General features: G+C 43.1%; 1 protein-coding gene across 2 annotated transcripts; it reads right to left on the reverse strand.

Annotated features, from left to right (window-relative positions):
• Positions 1–1473: 1473 nt before the first annotated feature.
• On the reverse strand, positions 1474–12202 carry LOC140734245 (protein Wnt-11b-like). 2 transcript variants are annotated; one of them, XM_073057948.1, is made up of 6 exons: positions 11922–12202; positions 11691–11834; positions 10871–11106; positions 5405–5682; positions 2384–2676; positions 1474–1809 (listed from the first exon to the last, which is right to left on the reverse strand). In XM_073057948.1, exons 2-6 carry the CDS (start codon positions 11759–11761, stop codon positions 1635–1637), a joined length of 1053 nt encoding a protein of 350 aa, XP_072914049.1. In that variant the 5' UTR covers positions 11762–11834; positions 11922–12202; the 3' UTR covers positions 1474–1634. The 2 variants fall into 2 exon arrangements, with proteins under 2 accessions (XP_072914049.1, XP_072914048.1); XM_073057947.1 differs by having other exon boundaries at positions 11691–12202.
• Between the last annotated feature and the right edge of the window lie 7752 nt (positions 12203–19954).

Below are 19954 nucleotides of genomic sequence, written 5' to 3' on the forward strand. Positions count from 1 at the left end.
AGTGTAACGCCATTGCAGTGCCAACGGCCCAGTGTTCAATTCCACCTGTCCTGCTCTGGTTAAGAATGTAAGGGAAGAAAATTCTAAATGAAATCAATATTCTCCCCACGACCGTGTGGGTTTCCTCCCACATTTCAAAGACGTAAGGGATTGTAGGTTAATTGGTCACATGGGTGTAATTGGACAGTTTAGGCTCATTGGGCCAGAAGGGCCTGTTATCATGCTGTGTGTCTAAATAAATAATCTCAAAAATCTAATTATTTGTGTATAACCAATAAAGTGCTCTTAAAGCAGTCACCAGTTTTAATTTAGGAAATGCGGTCCCCAAGCTGCTCATTACAAACTCCTGTAGTTAGGATGAGTTTTTAAAAAAAATAAGCTATTTGAGCTTTGCGACAGAATCCTTTATACTAACCTGCAGAAAGATTTGCACTAACATTCTGAGGCCTTAGAAATGGAACTCGGCCACGGCTAACACCCGCTGCCACTTCTTTGCAGGAGCTAGCAACCAGGAGTGAATTCGGTTGAATAATAAGGAAATTAACTCATTAAGAACATGATAGATGCTCAAATGGCCAAACGCCCTGTGTAAATTAACAATCTCACTCTCATCTTTAAAACAACGTTTCACAGAAATTTCTCAGTAAAAATGTTTTATTTAGCAAAATAAATAAGCAGACATTACAAAAAACACAAAGTGGAGGGGGGGGAGGGGAGGAGAAGGGGACTTATTCGCTGCTACAGTCCTGAAATTGAAAGTATTACAATGCTGAATGTATTACAATGTCCTGTTCCTATACATTAACACGACTTTACCAAAAATGGATTCTTGAGACTATGTGAAAAACTTGCCTGTGTCAAAAAAAATCACATCTATAAATAAGAACTGACAAGTTTTTGGCAACCCCGGAAGCTTTACAACAAAGTCCTTTATCAAAGTGGTAAGGTGGCACACTTATTGCACGTTCCAGTTGGCTCCAACACATTGGAATCTAACATCTAACATTGATATTAAAATAATACTCCCAACAAGGTGGAGAGTGTGCTACACCTTTTTGGGATCGCTTGTGCTGCACCCGTTACGTTGTTAATTTTAGGATTTCAGATGGCCATGTGCCTCAATGCAACATTTGCGTCCTCAGTGATGTAGAAGTGAGCCCTGTTTTAATATTTCCCAGAGTGAGCTGCATCTCTTATCACTCTGCTTTTATTTATCACTTCCTTTTTCTTCACCAATTGATCACGGTCTATCACAGCTCTGTAGTTTCTCTCTGCCATTCTCCTTTCCCAGTTCACTGGTATTCATGCTCCCAAACCTTTACGCTGTCCTTCAGGTCACTGAACACAGCAAAGGAACAAAGGAATTGAAGATGTGCCCATTTGCCAACCTTTTGAAGATAATTAACAAGAGTCCTTCCTCTTGACTCCTTGATTTTGAATCTTCGCTGCTCTCCTTTTCTTTCAATATAGATATTTTTATCTCAGTTCCGCTTGTTTTTCCCAGTAGCATCCAAGGAACATTGGTCTTTTTGGCAACCAGTCTCCAAGCTTTTTAAATGATAGCCTACTGTCCTCCGATATTACTTGGTATAGGCTAGTGCTATGAGCTTTGTGTCCTACAGGTTCCTTGGGAGTTACTTACACACGTACCTCTCTGCGGTCCTTTCACACTTTTTGCAGGTTACGTAGCAGCACCAGTGATATTTACAATTGCACCTCTCAATAATCGTCTCTGTGTATGCATTGTATCCCCGACCACAGCACATTAGGTTACAGCTGTCACTGCCCACGGATGTTTTGTTGCACTGTCTGTATATAAAGTAAATTAAAGTTGATCAGTTAAAGGAGCACGTTAAACTTACACATGATTGAATCCATAACTTGCTTTTAACAGAATAATGCAACTGTCAAGAGCTTTAGAACATGCCGTGAAGCACATGCGTGACCCTTTCCTCACAAAATCCATTACTGGAGAGAATCCAGTTCTGCATTTTCATTTCAATTAATGAGGATACCTCTATTAGCCTCAGTAGATCTTTATTGATATGGGAGTGTTCATAGTCAGAAAGATAGGGCCGATTTCAGCTCCGATATCTCAATGGTCCATTAATCCACATTTAGCAAATCCTAAAACCATTATCAGAAGATATCCAAATAGTACATATCTCCTTTCCCCTGCCCCCACTGCCTTCCCCTCCATTATCTCTTTACAATACTCTGGAACTTCTGCTGGAAATCATCCTAATGATTCTCACCATTTAAACACAAGAGGAATGCTAACCAGACAAAGATGGAGATGGCATGTCAGTCGGAGAGGAATAAAGCCATCCGATCTAGAATAAAGCAACGCATGCAAAGCATGGAAGCGGCACGGGCTCCTTACCTCTCCTGAGTGCCATAGGAACCTTGCTTTTCATTTGCCGTACAGTAGTCAGGTGAGCCCACCAGGTAAATCAGCTCGGTCTCCCTCACCGGCCTGATGTCCAGCTCTTTCGGCACCAGCTGTTTCTTGGTACCAACGTGGCGGTGGATCACTCTGGTAGCTGCCAGGTACTTGGTTTTCAGGTCCATTGCAATTTTGTGCATTTCCTGTAGTCCCTTCCAGCAAGTTTTTACAGAACATGAACCAGAAACACCATGGCACTTGCACTTAGTCTCCAGTGAATCGATCACCACCTGTTAGGAGAGAACGCATGTCAGCAAAGTAAACAAATCTCTTCTGGGAGGAATAAGTAAAGATGCTGCCACCCAGTCCAGTCCGTACAATGAACGCTATGCAACCCCATTTCATCTTGCACGGTGGAGTTCCACATAAAACTCCCCATACATTATCAAACATATCCATCTACACCATAAATGCAATAATATCCATCAATGCTCCAAAATTCCCCAAATACCTCCTGTAATTCTTTGGCCCAATGGAAGCAGCACTATTGTCTTCTGTGTAATATCAGAATATCAGGTTGTCACTAACGTTATGTAAATTGTGAAGTCTGTTGCTTTGTGGCAAAACAAGTTACTACAAATTACAATAAATTAGTACTTCAAAAGCAGAATACACCGATTCAGGGAGGCCTATTTTCTGCCAGTGCAAGCAAACAGCCAACTCGAAAACCATCACGATAATAAATATCCAGCCAGTTTAGACGAAGATAGTTTGCCTATCACATTTCATCAAAAACCTGTCCACATCCTACAGATCTCTTCCAGATGTACTGTGTCCTTCCACCATGACCTCCTTCAGCCTTTCATGTTGCAACTCACCCAGCTGCCATTCCACATTCAGAGGCTTCACCAAACAGCCTTCACATTCCATTCACATCCCGCAAGGTCAATTCTCTTCACCTTCATACAGCAGCAATCTGCTTTGAATGCCTTCAAAAAACCTGTAACCAGTGAACCCTCCCCAAGATATGCTGTTCATCTGTTAAGCAATCTAAAACATTCCTACCTACATTAAATGTGCAGTAATGAACGCAAGGAGGCATTTTTGTTATCCATTTTCGTACTGTGTATGACTGGAACAGCCTTGATTTTATGCAGACTCAATTATCTATTCAGCAAGACCATTTTTTTGCTTCTCCTTAACTACCTCTGAGAAAGTACTGGTGAGCTGCTTTCTTGAAGTGCTGTAGTCCTTCTGGTGAAGATACTACAGAGTTGCTAGGTAGGGGAATTCTGAGATTTGGAGGCAGCAACAATGAAGTACTATTTGTCCAAGTCCGGATGGCGTGTGAATTGGAGAGGGCCCTACAGGCAGTAATACTCCCAAGCCCCTGCTGCCCTTATCCTTCTTGGCGATGAAGTTTGGAAGTGTGGACGAGTAACCGCATGCCATTTTACTGACATACGTTACAGCAGCCACTGTGCGATGGTTGTGTAAGGAATGAGTGCTCAGGGGCGGTGGCTGGGAGGAAAATCAAGCAGGCGGTTTTGTTTTGGATGGTGTTGAGCTGTCTGGATGCTGTACGTATCTGGGTGAGCAAAGTACGCTCCATCACATTCCAGAACTGTGCTTTGTACATGAACGGTGGAAAGTACTTGCTCTTGTAGCCATGATATTCATGCGCATTGGTGGTGGGGAGCTCAGCTACAGTAATGCCATGGAGCGTGAATGGGGTTAGACTCTCTAGGTTTAGTTATTGATTATCCACCACTTTGGTCATTCGTCAACCTGTATGTTGCCTAAGTCTTGTTCCATGAAGACACGAGATGTTTCCGTTGCTGAGCAGTTGTGAGTGGAATTGAGTATTATATGATTATTAGTGAACATCCTCATTTCCGATTTTGATAGGATGGAGGTTGTTGATGTAGATAGATGGGCCCAGGACACAGTACGGAGTGATTGCTACAGTGATCTAGGGCTGGGATGATTTGGTCTCCAATGAGGACAGCCATTTTCCGGTTTGAGGTATGACATAACCACTGGAGTCTTTTGCCCTTGATGCCCATTCATTTGGCTTGGTCAAATAATGCACAATGTACACTCAGTATGTCTGCTTGCTGATCCAAACATCTAAACAGCCAATCACGTGGCAGCAATTCAATGCACGAAGCACGCAGACGTGGTCAAGAGGTTCAGCTGTTCAGATCAAACATCAGAATGTGATCTAACTGACTGACTGTAGAAAGATTATTGGTGCCAGGCGTGGTTTGAGTATCTTAGAAACAGCAGACCTCCTGGGCTTTTCACGCACAACAGGCTCAAGTTTACAGAGAATGGTGAAAAAAAACCAAAAAAGTGCAAGAAAGCAAAAAAAAAATCCAGTGGAGTGGCAGTTCTGTGCCTTGTTAATGAGAGGTCTGAGGAGACTGGTTCAAGCTGACAGGATGGCAACAGTAACTCAAATAACCACACGTTACAACAGTGGTGTGCAGAGGAGCATCTCTGAATGTGCAACATGTCACACCTTGAAGTGGATGGGCTAGAGCAGCAGAAGACCATGAACGTACACTCAGTGGCGGCTGCACTTGGCACAGGAGGTGCCTAAAGAATTGGCCACTGGGTGTTTGTTATATGATTCTGTTCTGCTCATACAGGCACTGAGATCACATGGCATGAAGAAGGTATACAGAACGACTATGGATACATACAGTGACTGTCCAGAGTGGCAGCTGGAGTCAGAGACAGAGAGCTATTGCCGTGTGTAAAGTCCATATTCATAGCAGGCTTGGTTAGCATTGCAACTAAGTGCTCAAGTAGACGGAGAAGTTACCTGCAGAATTTGGCTGAAATGAACGTGGAATGGCACCATTTATTATGTCCGTGTATTTGAGAACTATATTGTGAGATACAGATTGATACTACTGTGAAACTGAGTGAAGTAACCCTTGTTTATATTGGCCCTGACACAGATGTCATCAATAGTTAGTGGACAGTGAAACCGTCGATTTGCCAATTTACCTGTCTGCCAACTTCATTGTTGTGCATGTTCATTAACCTGTTTGCCTGAGTTCCGGACCTACTCCCCTTCATCGGCGCATCCGCAAAAAACGAGCCCAGCTGCAGCCCGTAGCGGAGGTTGTCTCCACAGCCGCCCCACCTGAAGTCAGGCCCCGGCACCTCTGCTGGGACTGGGCCACAGGAGCAGGAGGGCAACTCCCCAGAGGCACAGAACTGAGCAATGGAGTGGCTGAGTGCAGCGGAAGAGAGGGCGTACACAAAGGACGATTCCCTTGTTCCTGCGAAAGATCAAAGGGAAAAGTAAAGGAGACATGAATACCTCAAAAAATTTAAGCTGCTGCCTATCATCAGAAGCATTTCTAGTAGCTGCCTTTAGGCTTTAGAAATATTTGCCCGACAAATAAGAAATTTAGTACATCTTATTTTAAGCTAATGCAGAGTAAATTAATAAATATGCAAATAGCGGAGGAGCTATTTTACTCTTTGTAATGCTCAGCTTTTTTATATATAGTAAATTTCTTAACTATCCTAGTCCAGAGATGCCCTGCCTGAGCCCACAGACCCCTTGTTTAATGGTATTGGCCCATGGTATAAAACATGTTGGGGATCTCCACGATGCAGAGAAATTTCTTTAGCCAAAGAGTGATGAATTTGTGGAATTTGTTGCCACATGCAGCTGTGGAGGCCAGGTCGCTGGGTGTATTTAAGGCAGAGATTGATAGGTTCTTGATTGGACACAGCATCAAAGGATACAGGGAGAAGGCTGGGAGCTGGGGTTGAGGAGGAGAGAAAAAAAAAAGGATCAGCCATGATTGAATGGCGGAGCAGACTCGATGGACCAGATGGCCTAATTCTGCTCCTATGTCTTAACTGTAACCTCCTGTCCTGGATATTTTAGATCCATGGATATATCGTGAAAAGAGTACATCTCCCTTGAATTCGCGACTTTTCTGAATATAGAAAATCAATAGCGCACGATGCTTTGTAGCCATTTTCAGCTCAAACCCAAACTCAAAATGAAGGACATATCTAGGTGAGAGATGCATCACCAGAAACCACTAACAATAACCACTATCGTAGAAATTCTGTAATATTTAATTTGGTTATAAATATTTTGGCTCCAAAGAAAGTTAATAAAGGAAAACTTAAAACTGATTGGTGTCAATTGTTATTGGTGCTTGCTAACTCATGCGGTTAATCTTCATGTTAATCAAAGGATTTGATTTTTCAGTTTTGCTTGTGCTGCTTATTTCTCATTGCGATTTCCAATTGATTCAATTTATTTAATCTGAAGTGTGGTTGTTTGGTCCACAATCTTCTGGCCAATACCTGATGCTCCAAGTAGTTCTTCAGAAGTATTACCACATACACCAGACGCTGGCCAACATGTACGGAGATCTTGAGAAATGCCTGCCTTATCTATAGGTGGTCAGTCAGAGGGGTAGTTTCAGCAGGTCAGATTATTTGTGAAAATTAATTTGAAATAGGTTATTTTTATTGCCTATCAGAAGTTCTGATCCAAAACCTAGATCTGGTGTGAAGCCTGAGAGTACAAGTCTAGATGATGCTCCAGTCCTACAATCACTACTGGACATCCCATTGAGGATTCATTGATAGTAAGAGTACATAGTGCGGCTGACCTATCAAGATCTTCAGGGATCCCTACAAACTTATTGTGTCAAATGAGGTGGGGGCGGGGGCTGAAACGACAGCCAAAAATAAATGGTTTAAAACTTCAGGATATCCATCAATTTCAATAAAGAGAAAGATTATTATTGTAAAATTCTTATAAAGGATTTAAGATCAAGTCTCTCAAAGTATCCCCATTCAGATTTGCCGATAAAACTGCATAAGCGATTGTGCAGTGAAAAGGCACAGGACATGGAAATGACAGGATAAACATTAAATTTAACAGTGATTCAACTGCTATCGGTATTGACTCCAGGAAACCTTTTTTTTGTGATTTAGTTGTAAATCCTTGCCACAGAAGCTCAGATCATTGAAACTTCACAAGGCTATGGTTAATTGGTTGGTAATAGGATTGAAATTGTAGGAACACAGAAAACCTACAGCACAATACAGGCTCTTCAGCCCACAATGCTGTGCTGAACATGTATTTACTTGAAATTACCTAGGGTTACCCATAGCCTCTAAGCTCCATATACCCAGCCAAGAGCCTCTTAAAGGACCCTATTGTATGTAGTAATTGTGATTCACTTGATGTTACCAACAGCCTCCTCAAGTTGTATATATAATTAAGAAATTTCAATTTATAAACCACATACCATTCAAAAAAATTATTCCAATTGTTCCAATGGTGATGTGTGACGCTAATTTGTAGAATTTTATCTTGTAACGTGTAAATTGAGACAAAAATAATCTCCATTCAAATTGAAACCTTCTACTTCTTTTCAGGATCTGGGTGTCATCAGGAAGGTCCATCCCTTGCCTATGTCCTATCGTTGAGACAGTGATGGTGAGAAGCTTTAAACTGCTAGTCCTTCTGCTGAAAAGTAATTCCAGTAAGGAGTTCAAGCAAAAATGAAGAGCAGTATTTCCAAGATACAGTGGAGAGTGACTGGTGTGGAATTATGTACAGTAGATGTGTTCCAATGCATCTGGACCATTGTCCCAAGTGGTAGGAGATGCTTTGGGAGATTAGCCTAAGTGAGTAACGAGAAATGGCGGATACCAGTGGTGGAGGGAATATTTAGATTGTATATGAAGTATGGTTCAGGTGCGCACTTTGCCCTGGATAGTGCTGAGCTTCTTGCCTGTTGCTGAATCTAACAAGCAGAGAGTACCCTGTCATGCTCCTGACTTGTGGTAGATATTTGGGATATCAAAAGCTGTGTCAATCACCACTGAAGATCTCTGGCATGTTTTAATAACCACAGTATCCATGTGAATAATTTTTTTTTAAAAAATTGCCAAATCTTTTAATAGGATAGGTGTGGGCAATGATTTGGAAAAAGTAGAAAATGTGTGAAAACATTTGGTGAATAGTTTTAAGGAACCTTTGTATAATCACATTAAGTTTAATGGCTGAATGACTCATGGAATCTTTAACACAGGATTCTAAGGCAACTCTAATGCTAACAGTCTTTAGGCTAAAGCAGAAAATAGTGTAAACCATTGACATGAAAAGAAAGGACTGCATTTCTTTACACATTTGACTGCCTCGGGTTGTGTCAACACATAAAGGCCAGAAAGAATGGTTTTGAAATGCAATCACTGAAATGTAAAAACTGGCAAAGCTAAATTTGCACACAGCAAGCTCCCACAAGTACACTTCCATTGCACAGGTAATCCATTTTAGTGATTTTTTTTCTTGTAATAATGCTGATTTTATGCTTTTGTATTATTGCAACATTATGGGACAGGTCTCCAGAGACCAATGCTTTTGTCAAAGATAATGCTATCGAATCTTTTAACACAAGAAATTCTGCAAATGCTGGAAAACTAGAGCAATGCACACAGTGCTGATGATGGGTCTTGGCCCAAAACATCAGCTCTGTTCCTCTCCATAGATGCTGCCTGACCTGTTGAGTTGCTCAGCATTTTGTGTGTGCTGCCACGAGTATTCTACTACCTGCTGCTTAAAGCAAGCCAAGTGGTCATCTGGAAACTGGCTATGAATTGGATTTCAAATGGAATTGAATCCACAACCTTATAACATTGAAGGTTCAGTGAGCCATACTGAAGTCTTTTAAAGTGAGGACATTAATTTGAAAATAAATTAGATCAGTGGATTGGGGAACTATTCCATAGTGACTGTCAAAAACCGTTGCATTTATTGGGGAAACTACATATTTCAGAAGTTTGAGAATGATAATGTTCACAAAGCCTTCTTTAGGATGAATCAAATTTAATCTCAGGACATATGCCTGCATTTTGATTTTAATAAAACCTGACCAAATGTCTGATCTTTGATATTCTCTCTCTTCAAATGCTGCGCACAGGCACAGTTCAGCATGTTTCCCAACTCACTTGTGCATGACAGACCATTTCTCTCATGCACCCTTTGTTTTAAATGGCCATCCTTATCCAGGGCACTCCATAAAAGGAAGTCACCCTACTGTTTTACTTAGAAACATCCATTCAATGGCAGACAATACCCTGAAAGACATTACTCAGAGAAATATCACGAAGCCATTCTGTGTGATTCTATCTGAAGCAACCTATACTTGGGAAAGAGCATACCATTGTAAATCTAAACAGAAGTCACCAATTAGCATTTATCTGCATCCTGCTGCACTCTCCATTGAGCCATCAACCAGGCTTGAACTGGCCATCTGTGCTCCACCCAAAAGCTTGTGGTCCTTCATCCTATACTCCCATTTGCCAGTTGATGTTCTCCTCAGTGGCTGACATTGCATTCTGTTTCTCCAACTTCACAATTAAAATTACTCATTTTGAAAATCTGTCATATTCACATACTATGCAAATTTTTCACCAATCCTCCTGAAACCCCCTCATAACTCCAGGTCTCGGATGTTGGCCTCCCTTTTTCCCTCACTGCAAGATTAGACCCTCCCAATATCCCCACCCTGGGAACTGGAGAATTTTATTTCAAGTCAGCCAATAAATTTATAATAAGTATTCTGATAATGGGTGAATTGTTCTGATAAATTGTCATTACAAATATTTGCGAGTCTATGAGATTCCAAATCAGTTGACACTTAGCTGGTCCCTCAGTTCAGCAGCAAGTAGGTTCACTAATAAATATTATATTCATTAATAAACAGAATTCAAGGATGTCCCTTTAGAATGGGGATTAGGAGGAATTTCTTTAGCCAGAGGGTGGTGGATTGGGAATTTGTTGCCAAACACAGCTGTGGAGGCCAAGTCATTGGGTATTGAGGTTGACAGTTGTTGATTAGTCAGGGTATCAAAGATTATTGGCAGAAAGCAAGAGCATGGGGTTGAGAGGGATAATAAATCAGCCTCCATTAAATGGTGGAACTGACTCAATGGGCCACATGGCATGATTCTCTTGAAGCCTCTAGAGCTGCTTCTGTCCTTGGAGCCCACCTTTGTAACCAACCTCCTGTTCTTGCCTCTAGCTGAGGCAAATCTACATTATCCTATGAATGAGATGTTTGAGGGCTAGGCAAGTGGATTAACAATTTCCACTGATCAACCAACACCACCAGGACAGGGAAGAGTTTTTCAGTGATGGTCAGGGCTTACTGACTACTGCCACCTCTACTACAACAGTGATTACACCTCCAGAGTGACTATGCGGAAACAGTGAAGAGATTATGGCAGCTCGAGAGAGAGATTCTGCAATTGTTGGAACTCTGTCTTCTCGTCAATGGTAACAGTGCACAGCACACGTCAAATAACCCATCTTCGTGTCAAAACCTGAGATAGGTGACTTAACCTCGTTGACATTTTATTTGGTACTATACCATGCAGGTGAAATCCATCTGGCCATATATAAAAAGATAAAATGTGCGTTACCTCGGTTTAAATCCGGATTGAAGTGGGGCGCTAATTGTATGGAGGAACAGTTCCATCGCATGTCTGCCATGGTGCTTTGGCACACCAGCCTCGTCTGTTTTGCCGCGAAGACGATGCTGTGCATGAGCTCCAGGTTCCTCCGGCAGAGCTGCAGCTGATCGGGGACCAACCCCGCCACCAGCTTACAGTGATGAGTCTGGTTCCAGGCTAAAGCCGCGCCGCTCACTGCGACGCCTCTGTCAATAAAGACCGTCAGGTTTAAGTTTGTGCCTGACATCTCATCGCCTGCTTCACAGACACGTTGAGGAAACAGCAGAAACTAGTAACACAACTTATCAAACCCCCCAAATGAGCGGATTTCAAAGCGACTGAAAACTTAGTAATACTCTAATGTGGAACAGAAGAGATTCTGCAGATGCTGGAAATTCAGAGTAAATACACCGCTGGAGGAACTCGGCAGGTCAGGCAGCATCAATGGAAAGAAATAAAATGCCTGATAAAGGATCTCGGCCTGAAACACCTCCCCATATGCCTAACCTGCTGAGCTCCTCCAGCATTTTGTGCGGAATTGACTAAGTTGGAACCTTGCATTTTTTTGGGGGAAAAAAACACACACACAAAATGCTGGAGGAACTCGATTCAGGCGGCATCTGGAAACGGATAAATGGAATTGCATTTTAAAGATTTTTATTTGCGCATAATAAACGACTGCTATTCATCTGAAAATGTAATTGACCAAATTATTTTTTTTAAAAAACGTTTAATAAATCTCTTCATGGCATGCGAGGTGCTGCCCGGCGAGGTGGGCAGGGATACTCACAGCCACTGGACTGCGCCACACAGCCGCCAGTGGAGCAGCGCCAGGAGAACGCAGCCAACCCGATGCTCCATGTGCGCTCCCTCCGCAAAACCAGTCAGATAACCAGCGCCGGCGCTCCGCTGCCAAGCTCGCCCGTGCCAGGACCTGAAACAGTATATAGAAAAGTTTGTCAATAAACTGAGGCGCCGCTTTAATCTTGAGCAGGCTTGGGGAAACCTCGCAACGGTTAACCTTTCTCGTCCCGGAGCGACTGAATCAAATTGTCCAAAATCAAAAGACGAAGCGAGGTGAGCAGAAATCCTTCCGAAGGAGGCAGATCGCCCTGCCCTCCTTGACTGATTTTATCCTTGAAGTAAACGACAGTGTGGTTTAAATCCCAGAACGGGTGATTTCCTTCCGTCTCTGGCTGTGTGTGTTAGCGTTTTCACCCTGTCCGGCCCCTGCGCCTAACTTCGTTGGGATTGATGCGGATTTGCAAAAGTGTGATCGGAACCCATCCAGCATGACGCAGATCTCTCTTGAAGTTTGCAACTAGCCCGCAATCGCCCGCTTTATATCTGAGCGTGACGCGGCAGTCGCCCGTTCCCAGCCAACGATGTGGATTTCAGGTGTAATGAATGGAGCTGCCGGCAGCTGCCCGACATCACATCAAAGGCTGGAGGGAGAGACAGATTCCTATTCATTTTAATCTCGGACTGGGCAAATACACAACCTCGTCCCCCCGGGTCTGCTCCAGGGTACTTTGCCAAGACATTTTTCATTGTTTTCGAGGAATTGAGACACTCTTTGAAATTCACTTCTTCCCCATCAGGAATAAAATATCACCCCCACCTCAGCCCAGCCTCAAAGGCTGTCACTGTATCATAGACCGCCCCTCCCCAGGTCATCAGGTAAAGGAATTAAGCAATATGTGCCTGCGCTTTTTTTTTGATTATACAAAAAAGAGACGCTCCAAAAGTAAAGAAGAATTAATTCTAAGGCCACATTCGTCCAATGTGTCGCTGATCCCTTAATGGTTTGAAAGACGCCCGGTGAAAATTAAATGTAGTCCTAATTACCGGGGTTTGGTCAAACGGGATGTTAAAAAAAAATCCCCGAACAATGTGCGGACTCGGTGCTGCGAACAGAACCAAGTTTAACCTCACTTGTTATGGGGCACGGGACTGTTTTAGGACAAGACCAAGTTTGAATGAAGTTGAGATTTTTTAAATCTATTATCTAAAAAGTTTTGACTCGTAGGTTAATTTTATTTATTTATGGAGTACAATCTTCCCACAGACTTGTTCATTCCACCATAATTACTTGGTCAGATGAAGTCCAGATATCGCGGCATGTGTTCAATGTTCAATATTCATCGCTTATAACACACATTTACAATCAGGCGAAAAGTGATTTATTGCTTATCCCGGGACCAAACTGCGATCAATGGAATTAGTAAATCACCTTCTAATAGTAACAATCGCCAACCTTTGTATTCTTCTTAAAGTTTCCCCCGTTAAAAAGCATGCTCTGCGATAGAGCGATTAACGAGCAGACAAAACCGATTCATTTGGTCTGATCTAATACACAGGATTGTCCCGACACTTATCCGGACACAGGTAGCCTATGACGATTTTATCCTCAAGAAACTTTTTGTTGGCTTGCCTTATTTCAAGTTTATGGCTCTGCTCTCGTTTCACTGATGGGTAATCCTGAGCAAATTGCCGAGGCCTGCCTGTATTAACGACTTAAGATACGATAGAAGCTAATTGATTTAACTTCACGTTGGGCCCCACCCCCCAGCACAATGCAGAGGGAGAAGTTTACAAAAGTAGAATGCAGCGACTGTTTAGATCTGAACTACCTTTGAAATGAAACTGGGCAAACACAACATTAGCATGAGAATGGGACAGAGATGAAACAAACAGTGGCGAGGCTATCTCAGTAAAAGAGCGAGGAGGCATACCTGCATCCACGATGTATTTACAATCCTTGAGGTCGGTTCTTTGAGATAAACTGTGGGCAGAAAGATATCCCGAGAAAGTAAACTTGCAAAGAACTCCATACAAATAAGTTAGCTGTCTTAACAATAACTAACTCAAAAAGGAGAAATATTGCTATATTTAACCCTGGTCATTCTTGTATTTGTTCTGACAATAGTGCAAGATAATTAACATGCAAGTGAAATTTTAATACCAGGCTGTAAAAAACACAATTAATAATTGACGTGACAATGCACGTGTTGGCTACTAGGATGTAATGGCGTCCAGCTGGCTGAAAGCTATTTCACACCTTTTACAAAGCAGGCTTGGTTGTACTCTTCTGATACTGTTCATCTCCTCCAAATCTGCTGTATTTTAAATCAAGTTCATAACATTTACAAGTATATAATGCATTCTTATATCGCCATTTTCTGTGCAAACTAAATCATTGCTTTTTCTTAAATTCTCCTCTATATCCCATAAGAATTTTTTTTAAACAGTGTATCACTCACCCCTCCCCCTTCACTACGATCGCCCACCTCACACCATTTTCTGCCCTTTACCCTTACCCATGATTCCCTCAATGGCAGTGAGTTATAGGGAAAGGCTTTGTTCACTGGTGTACAGGAGAATGAGAGGAGACCTTGTAGAGATGTACAAAATTATGAGGGGTATGGATAGGGTGAATGCTTCCCTGCCCTCCTCAGGCAGGGTGAGACCAGAACCAGAGGTCAGAGGTTTAGGGTGAAAGGTGCAATATTTAAGGGGAATCTGAGGGAGAACTATAAAGTAGTAAAAGTGAGTGGGAAGATGGATGATTGGGAAGATTATAAAATGCAACAAAAGACAACTAAGAACATTACAAGAAGAGAAAAGATGAAATATGAGGGCAGACTGTCCAATAATATAAAGCAGGATATCATAAGATTTTTCAGTTATATAAAGAGTTAGCAGGAGGTGAGAGTTGATATTGGACCGCTTGAAAATTATGCTGGTGAGGTAGTCTTTGGAGACAGAGAAATGGCAGATGAACTTAATGGATACTTTGCATCAGTCTTCACTGTGGAAGACACGAGCAATGTACCAGAGGTCTGTGAGTGTCATTGCTATTACAAAGGAAAAAGTGCTAGGTCTCCAACTCAAAGGTCTTAAGGTGGATAAGTCATCTGGACCAGAGGGACTCCATTCCAGAGTCCTGAGAGAGGTTGCTGAAGAGATACCAGATGCATTGGTCATGATCTTCCAAGAATCACTTGATTCTGGCATGGTCCCAGAGGAGTGGAAGGTTGCAGATGTCACTCCACTCTTTAAGAAGAGAGGAAGGCAAAATATAGGAATTTATAGGCCAGTTAGCCTAACCTCAGTGGTTGAGAAAGTGTTAAGTCTATTATTAAAAGTGAAAGTTTCGAGGTACTTGGAGACTAATGATAAAATGTCAAATTCAGCATGGCTTCTGTAAAGGGAAATCTTGCCTGATAAATCTGTTAAGAGTTCTTCGAGGAAGTAACAAGCAAGGTGGACAAAGAGGTAGTGGATGTCATTTACTTAGATTTTCAGAAGGTGTTTGATAAGGTGCCACACATGAGTCCACTTAACAAGACAAAAGGAAACAGGAAAACTGGCATGGATACTGGAATGGCTGATAGGCCGGAGGCAGTGAGTGGGAATAAAAGGGGCCTTTTCAGGTTGGTTGCTACTGACTAGTGGTGTTCTTCAGGGGTCAGTATTGGGACCGCTTCTTTTCACATTGTTTGTCAATGACTTATATAATGGAATTGATGGCTTTGTGGCAAAGTTTGTGGATGATATGAAGATAGGTGGAGGGGTAGGTAGTGCTGAGGAAGCAATGTGATTGCAACAGGACTTAGTCAAATTGGAATAATGGGCAAAAAAGTGGCAGATGGAATACAGTGTTGGGAAATGTATGATAACGCATTTTGGTAAAAGGAACAATAGTGCAGACTATTATCTAAATGGGGAGAAGGCTCAAACATCAGAGGTGCAGAGGGACTTAGGAGTCCTCGTGCAAAACTCCCAGAGGGTTAATTTGCAGGTTGAGTCTGTGGTAAAGGCAAATGTAATGTTGGCATTTATTTCAAGGGGAATAGAATATAAAAGCAAGGAGATAATGTTGAGCCTTTATAAGACACTAGTCTGGCCACACTTGGAGTATTGTCAACAATTTTGGGCCCCGTATCTCAGAAAGGATTTGTTGTCATTGGACAGAGTCCGGAGGAGGTTCACACGGATGATTCAGGGAATGAAGGGAACGTTTGGCAGCTTTGGGCCTGTACTGACTGGAATTTAGAGGAATGCGTGGGGTTCTCATTGAAACCGATCGAATGTTGAAAGGACGAGATAGGGTGGATGTGGAGAGGATGTTTCCTATGGTGGGTGTTTCCAGAACTAGAGGGCACACCCCCAAAATTGAGGGGCACACCCTTCTAAAGGCACACCCTTTAGAACAGAGGTAAGGAGAATTTTGTTTTAGTCTGAGAGTAGTAAATCTGTGGAATGCTCTGCCACAGACAGCAGTGGAGGCCAAGTCCGTGCGTATATTTAAGGTGGAAGTTGATCGTTTCTTGATTGGTCAGGGCATCAAAGGATATGGTGAGAAGACAGGTGTATGGGGTTGCGTGGGATCCGGGTTCAGCCATGATAGAATGGTGGAGCAGACTCGATGGGCTGAATGGCCTAATTCTGCTCCTATGTCTTATGGTCTTATGGAGGAGTCCTTGAAAATTTGTCCATAGGTAGTGGAATCAGCTTGGTGTTGGGGTGAGTGAATTGTGTGAAGCTATTCCCCTCTGGTTCAAGGGCTTGACGTTTGAGGGATTATAACTGTTCCTGAACATAGTGGTGTGGGACCTGGGGCTCCTGTACCTCCTTCCTGATAGCCTGCATTGCGGGGGTTCTTGATAATGTATGCTAATTTTCTGTAACAACACTCTGTGTAGATGTGCTCAATGGTGGGGAGGGCTTTACCCTTGATGGACTGGCTGTATTCACTACTTTCTGTCGGCTTTTCCATTCAAGTGCATTGGTGTTTCCATACCAGGCTGTGATACAACTAGTCAGTATGCAGTCCATGCATCTACAGAAGTTTCAGATGATATGCTGAATTGTAACATTGAAGAGAAGTTTGGTTGGTACATGGATGAGAGAGGTATGGAGGGCTATGGTCCGGGGGCAGATAGATGGGACTAGGCAGACCGGGCTGGCATGGACTAGATGGGATGAAGGGCCTGTTTTGGTGCTATAGTACTCTGTGACTCTATATCTTTTAATCTCTGTTTGAATGATATTTACAAATGAACCTCAACAGCTACCCAGAGAAGAGAATTCTAAATATTCACCACTTTTGAAGGGATTTCTTCTAATTTCAGTCCGAATGCTTTTTGTTTTGTGACTATGACCCACTAAATCAATACTCTTTAGTCAGGGAAGCAAAGACTCAAAGTAAACCCTGTAAGAATTCTGAACATTACAAAAAAAGTCATCTCTCATACTTCTGAACTCTAAGGAACAAAGCCTTTGCCTGTTCAGTTTCTGTACACGTGACAGAGCCACCCAAGGAATGAATCTGACGAATCTTCGCTACACTTCCTCTGAAGCAAGTGTATCCTTTTTTTATATTTCGGGAAAGTAAAATTGAAAACAATACCCTGATGCTTTCCAGCACTTTCTTTTTGTTAAGGTGACAGGGGTTTAAACTTTGGCCTGTCCCTTTAGAACTTCTGCAAAAGCTGCATTGCGATTTATTGTCGCAGGGCACATTGTGCTGGACTATGGAATGTGCAAGTCAGCGACAACTGGCTGTGGAAAGCTCTCTGCTCCGGAAGGTTATCAATCTTCTGGCTGACCAGAGGATGTCTTTCGTCCAGTTAATGATCCACCAGTGGATCCGGGAGTTTGAAAGCGAGCAGGAATATGGCTAGAGGTGGGGCTGGAGTGTGGCCAATGGCAAGGGTTGGGGGGGGTGGGGAGGTCACAAGCAACGTAGGACCAGGGGCTGGAAAGTGGAGGGGCTGCAGGAAGCAGAGGGTGTCCAGGGTCGGTGATAGGGAGCAGAAACGTGGCCAGATTAAGGAGAGTGGATGGAAGTAGAGGCAAATTTGACCTGATTCAGGGGCAGATGCAAGCCCAGGAGTGCAACCAAGAGCAGGGGCAAGAATGAGGCTGTATTACCAGGCTCAGGAGCAGAGAGACACTGGGACCAGGGGCAGTGCAGTGTCGGCCATGTTCAGGGACAAGTAAGTGGTTGTTGGCAGGGGGTGGTGTGGCCAGGTGTAGGGGCAAAAGAGTAGCTGTTAGCAGACCTGGGGCAGAGGTGACACCAGGATCAGGCAGGATTTCCGCGGTATTCCTGCATCTGGGAAGATGTAACTGTTACCTGTCCCATCCGCTAGTGCAGCCCTTTGTTGAGAGAATGTCGGAGATGGCAATTGGGATGCAGGTGTCCCACAGTCTAGAGGGGAAGAGGAGAACGTGGATGGTTATGCTTCGGTAGAGGTGTACAGTGAAGAGAACAGATGGCCAGAGGAAAGGGGAGAGGGGTCCAAGTGAGCCAACCAAACCAAAGGGCCAAGCAGCAGGGGTGGGAAGAGGGAGGTGGATAGGAGGGAAGGTAGCGGGAGTTTAGGCAGTGATTCAGAGACTGGAGTTGAAGTGCGCAGCTTGCAGGTGACAGGCACCCTGCGTGTGACACAACAGGCCAGCTCGAAGTAAAAGGTGGCATTACATCTTCCGAATGGGAAATCAACAAGAGGAAGTCATTCAGATCAGAATCCAGTTTAGTATCACTGACCATTGACATAAGACTTGTACATCTTTGGAATGTGGGCGGAAGCCAGATACCCGGAGGGAACGGAGGGAAGATATGATCTCCTTACAGACAGTGATGGGAACTGAGCCCCTATCCATGATCGCTGACTCTCTAACGCATTGTGATCCTCACTGGTAGCTCTTCAATTTTGCAAAGAGGAACTTCTGGCACAACCTCATTTTCCATGCCCGCAAAGTGTTAGGCAAGCCTGGAGATGCTCTGATTGTAACCACCTAGAAGAAAATAGTCAAATTATGGGAATAACAGAGGGGTTCCTGTTGCTTGTTTATTATCTGTGGCTGAAGAACTACTCCACAAATTGTATTGTGGGCTCCCTCTACCTACGGGCACAGTGGACATAATCAATTTGCGTGCTAACTCAGCCCAATGCAGGGAGTAGCATCAACCACTATGCCTGTTTTTTTTTATATCTTACAAAACCTTTGATTCCATCAATTGACTGAATTTACAGAAAATTCAGATTCAGATGCAGAAATTTGCTTCTATCTTGCCATTGCATTCTGATGGCACGAATGCTGTGATACTAACCAATGGATCCACGACAGAGCTAATCTCAGTGTAGAAAGGTGTGAAACACAGCAGTTTCAGCACCCCAGTACTTTTCTCAGCCTTTTTCACCACAATGTCAATCTCATTTCCAACAAGCTTCCTACTAGAATGGAACTACAGGACAAAGGGGAAAATGTTGAATCTATCTCTCCTCCACTTCAGAACGAAGGTCATCCCCAAATCAGTCACCGAATGCAAATGACATTTGTGTTTGCACACACTGAGCTTCAAGTCATTGTAGGCATAGTCACTGAAGATAATTTATTTTGCATAACATCTGCAAAGCAAATGTATTCTGCTCACCTACCCCCCCTATACAGCACCACACTGCAAATGTAAAGTACAACCAGGGGCTATAAAATGCGAGTACTTCCCATTCCTTGGGAGAAATACCCAGCAAAGACAGGCATCCGTGATGTAACTGATTGTCGCATTCAAAGCACCAACACAGACGTTAACTGTCTGAGGGAAAAGATCAAACTGAGATCATGAAACTGCTCTCCCAGTGCAGCTCCCTCAAGGTCAATGTACTGTGCAGGAAGGATCTGAAATGGAGCCCCTTCTCACCACAAGATTGCTTGAAAGGTTTGGTAATGAGCAATTCCGCTAACTGACTCTGATCATCTGCTGAAAGTCCATCAAAGAGTAGCAGTTGAATACTTCTCTTTTCCAAGGAGTCTCCTCATTTGAAGAACCATTGACACAATGCTGTGCTGCTGAAAGAAATGTTCTGGGACAACATGGCCGGATTCATTCTTTGCAATACCATATACTTAGTATATATTGTGACACTTGGTGTTTGCATTCCCAGATCACACATAGCCTGGTGCATCCGTACACAAAAGCAGCTGTTAGGATGAGAGCAATTTGGGCATACATTACCCAACTTTCACTGTGTATTTGTGTAT

The sequence above is a fragment of the Hemitrygon akajei genome, chromosome 10 (assembly GCF_048418815.1).
Source record: "Hemitrygon akajei chromosome 10, sHemAka1.3, whole genome shotgun sequence".
Taxonomy (NCBI): domain Eukaryota; kingdom Metazoa; phylum Chordata; class Chondrichthyes; order Myliobatiformes; family Dasyatidae; genus Hemitrygon; species Hemitrygon akajei.

Excerpts from the sequence above, each read along its gene's own strand:
- LOC140734245 (XM_073057948.1), bottom strand. The coding sequence starts at position 11,761 with ATGGAGCATCGGGTTGGCTGCGTTCTCCTGGCGCTGCTCCACTGGCGG. Across the intron at positions 5,683-10,870 it reads CAATCCGGATTTAAACCGAG|GAACAAGGGAATCGTCCTTT; the intron begins GTAACGCACATT and ends GATCTTTCGCAG. Across the intron at positions 2,677-5,404 it reads ACAATGAAGTTGGCAGACAG|GTGGTGATCGATTCACTGGA; the intron begins GTAAATTGGCAA and ends CTCTCCTAACAG.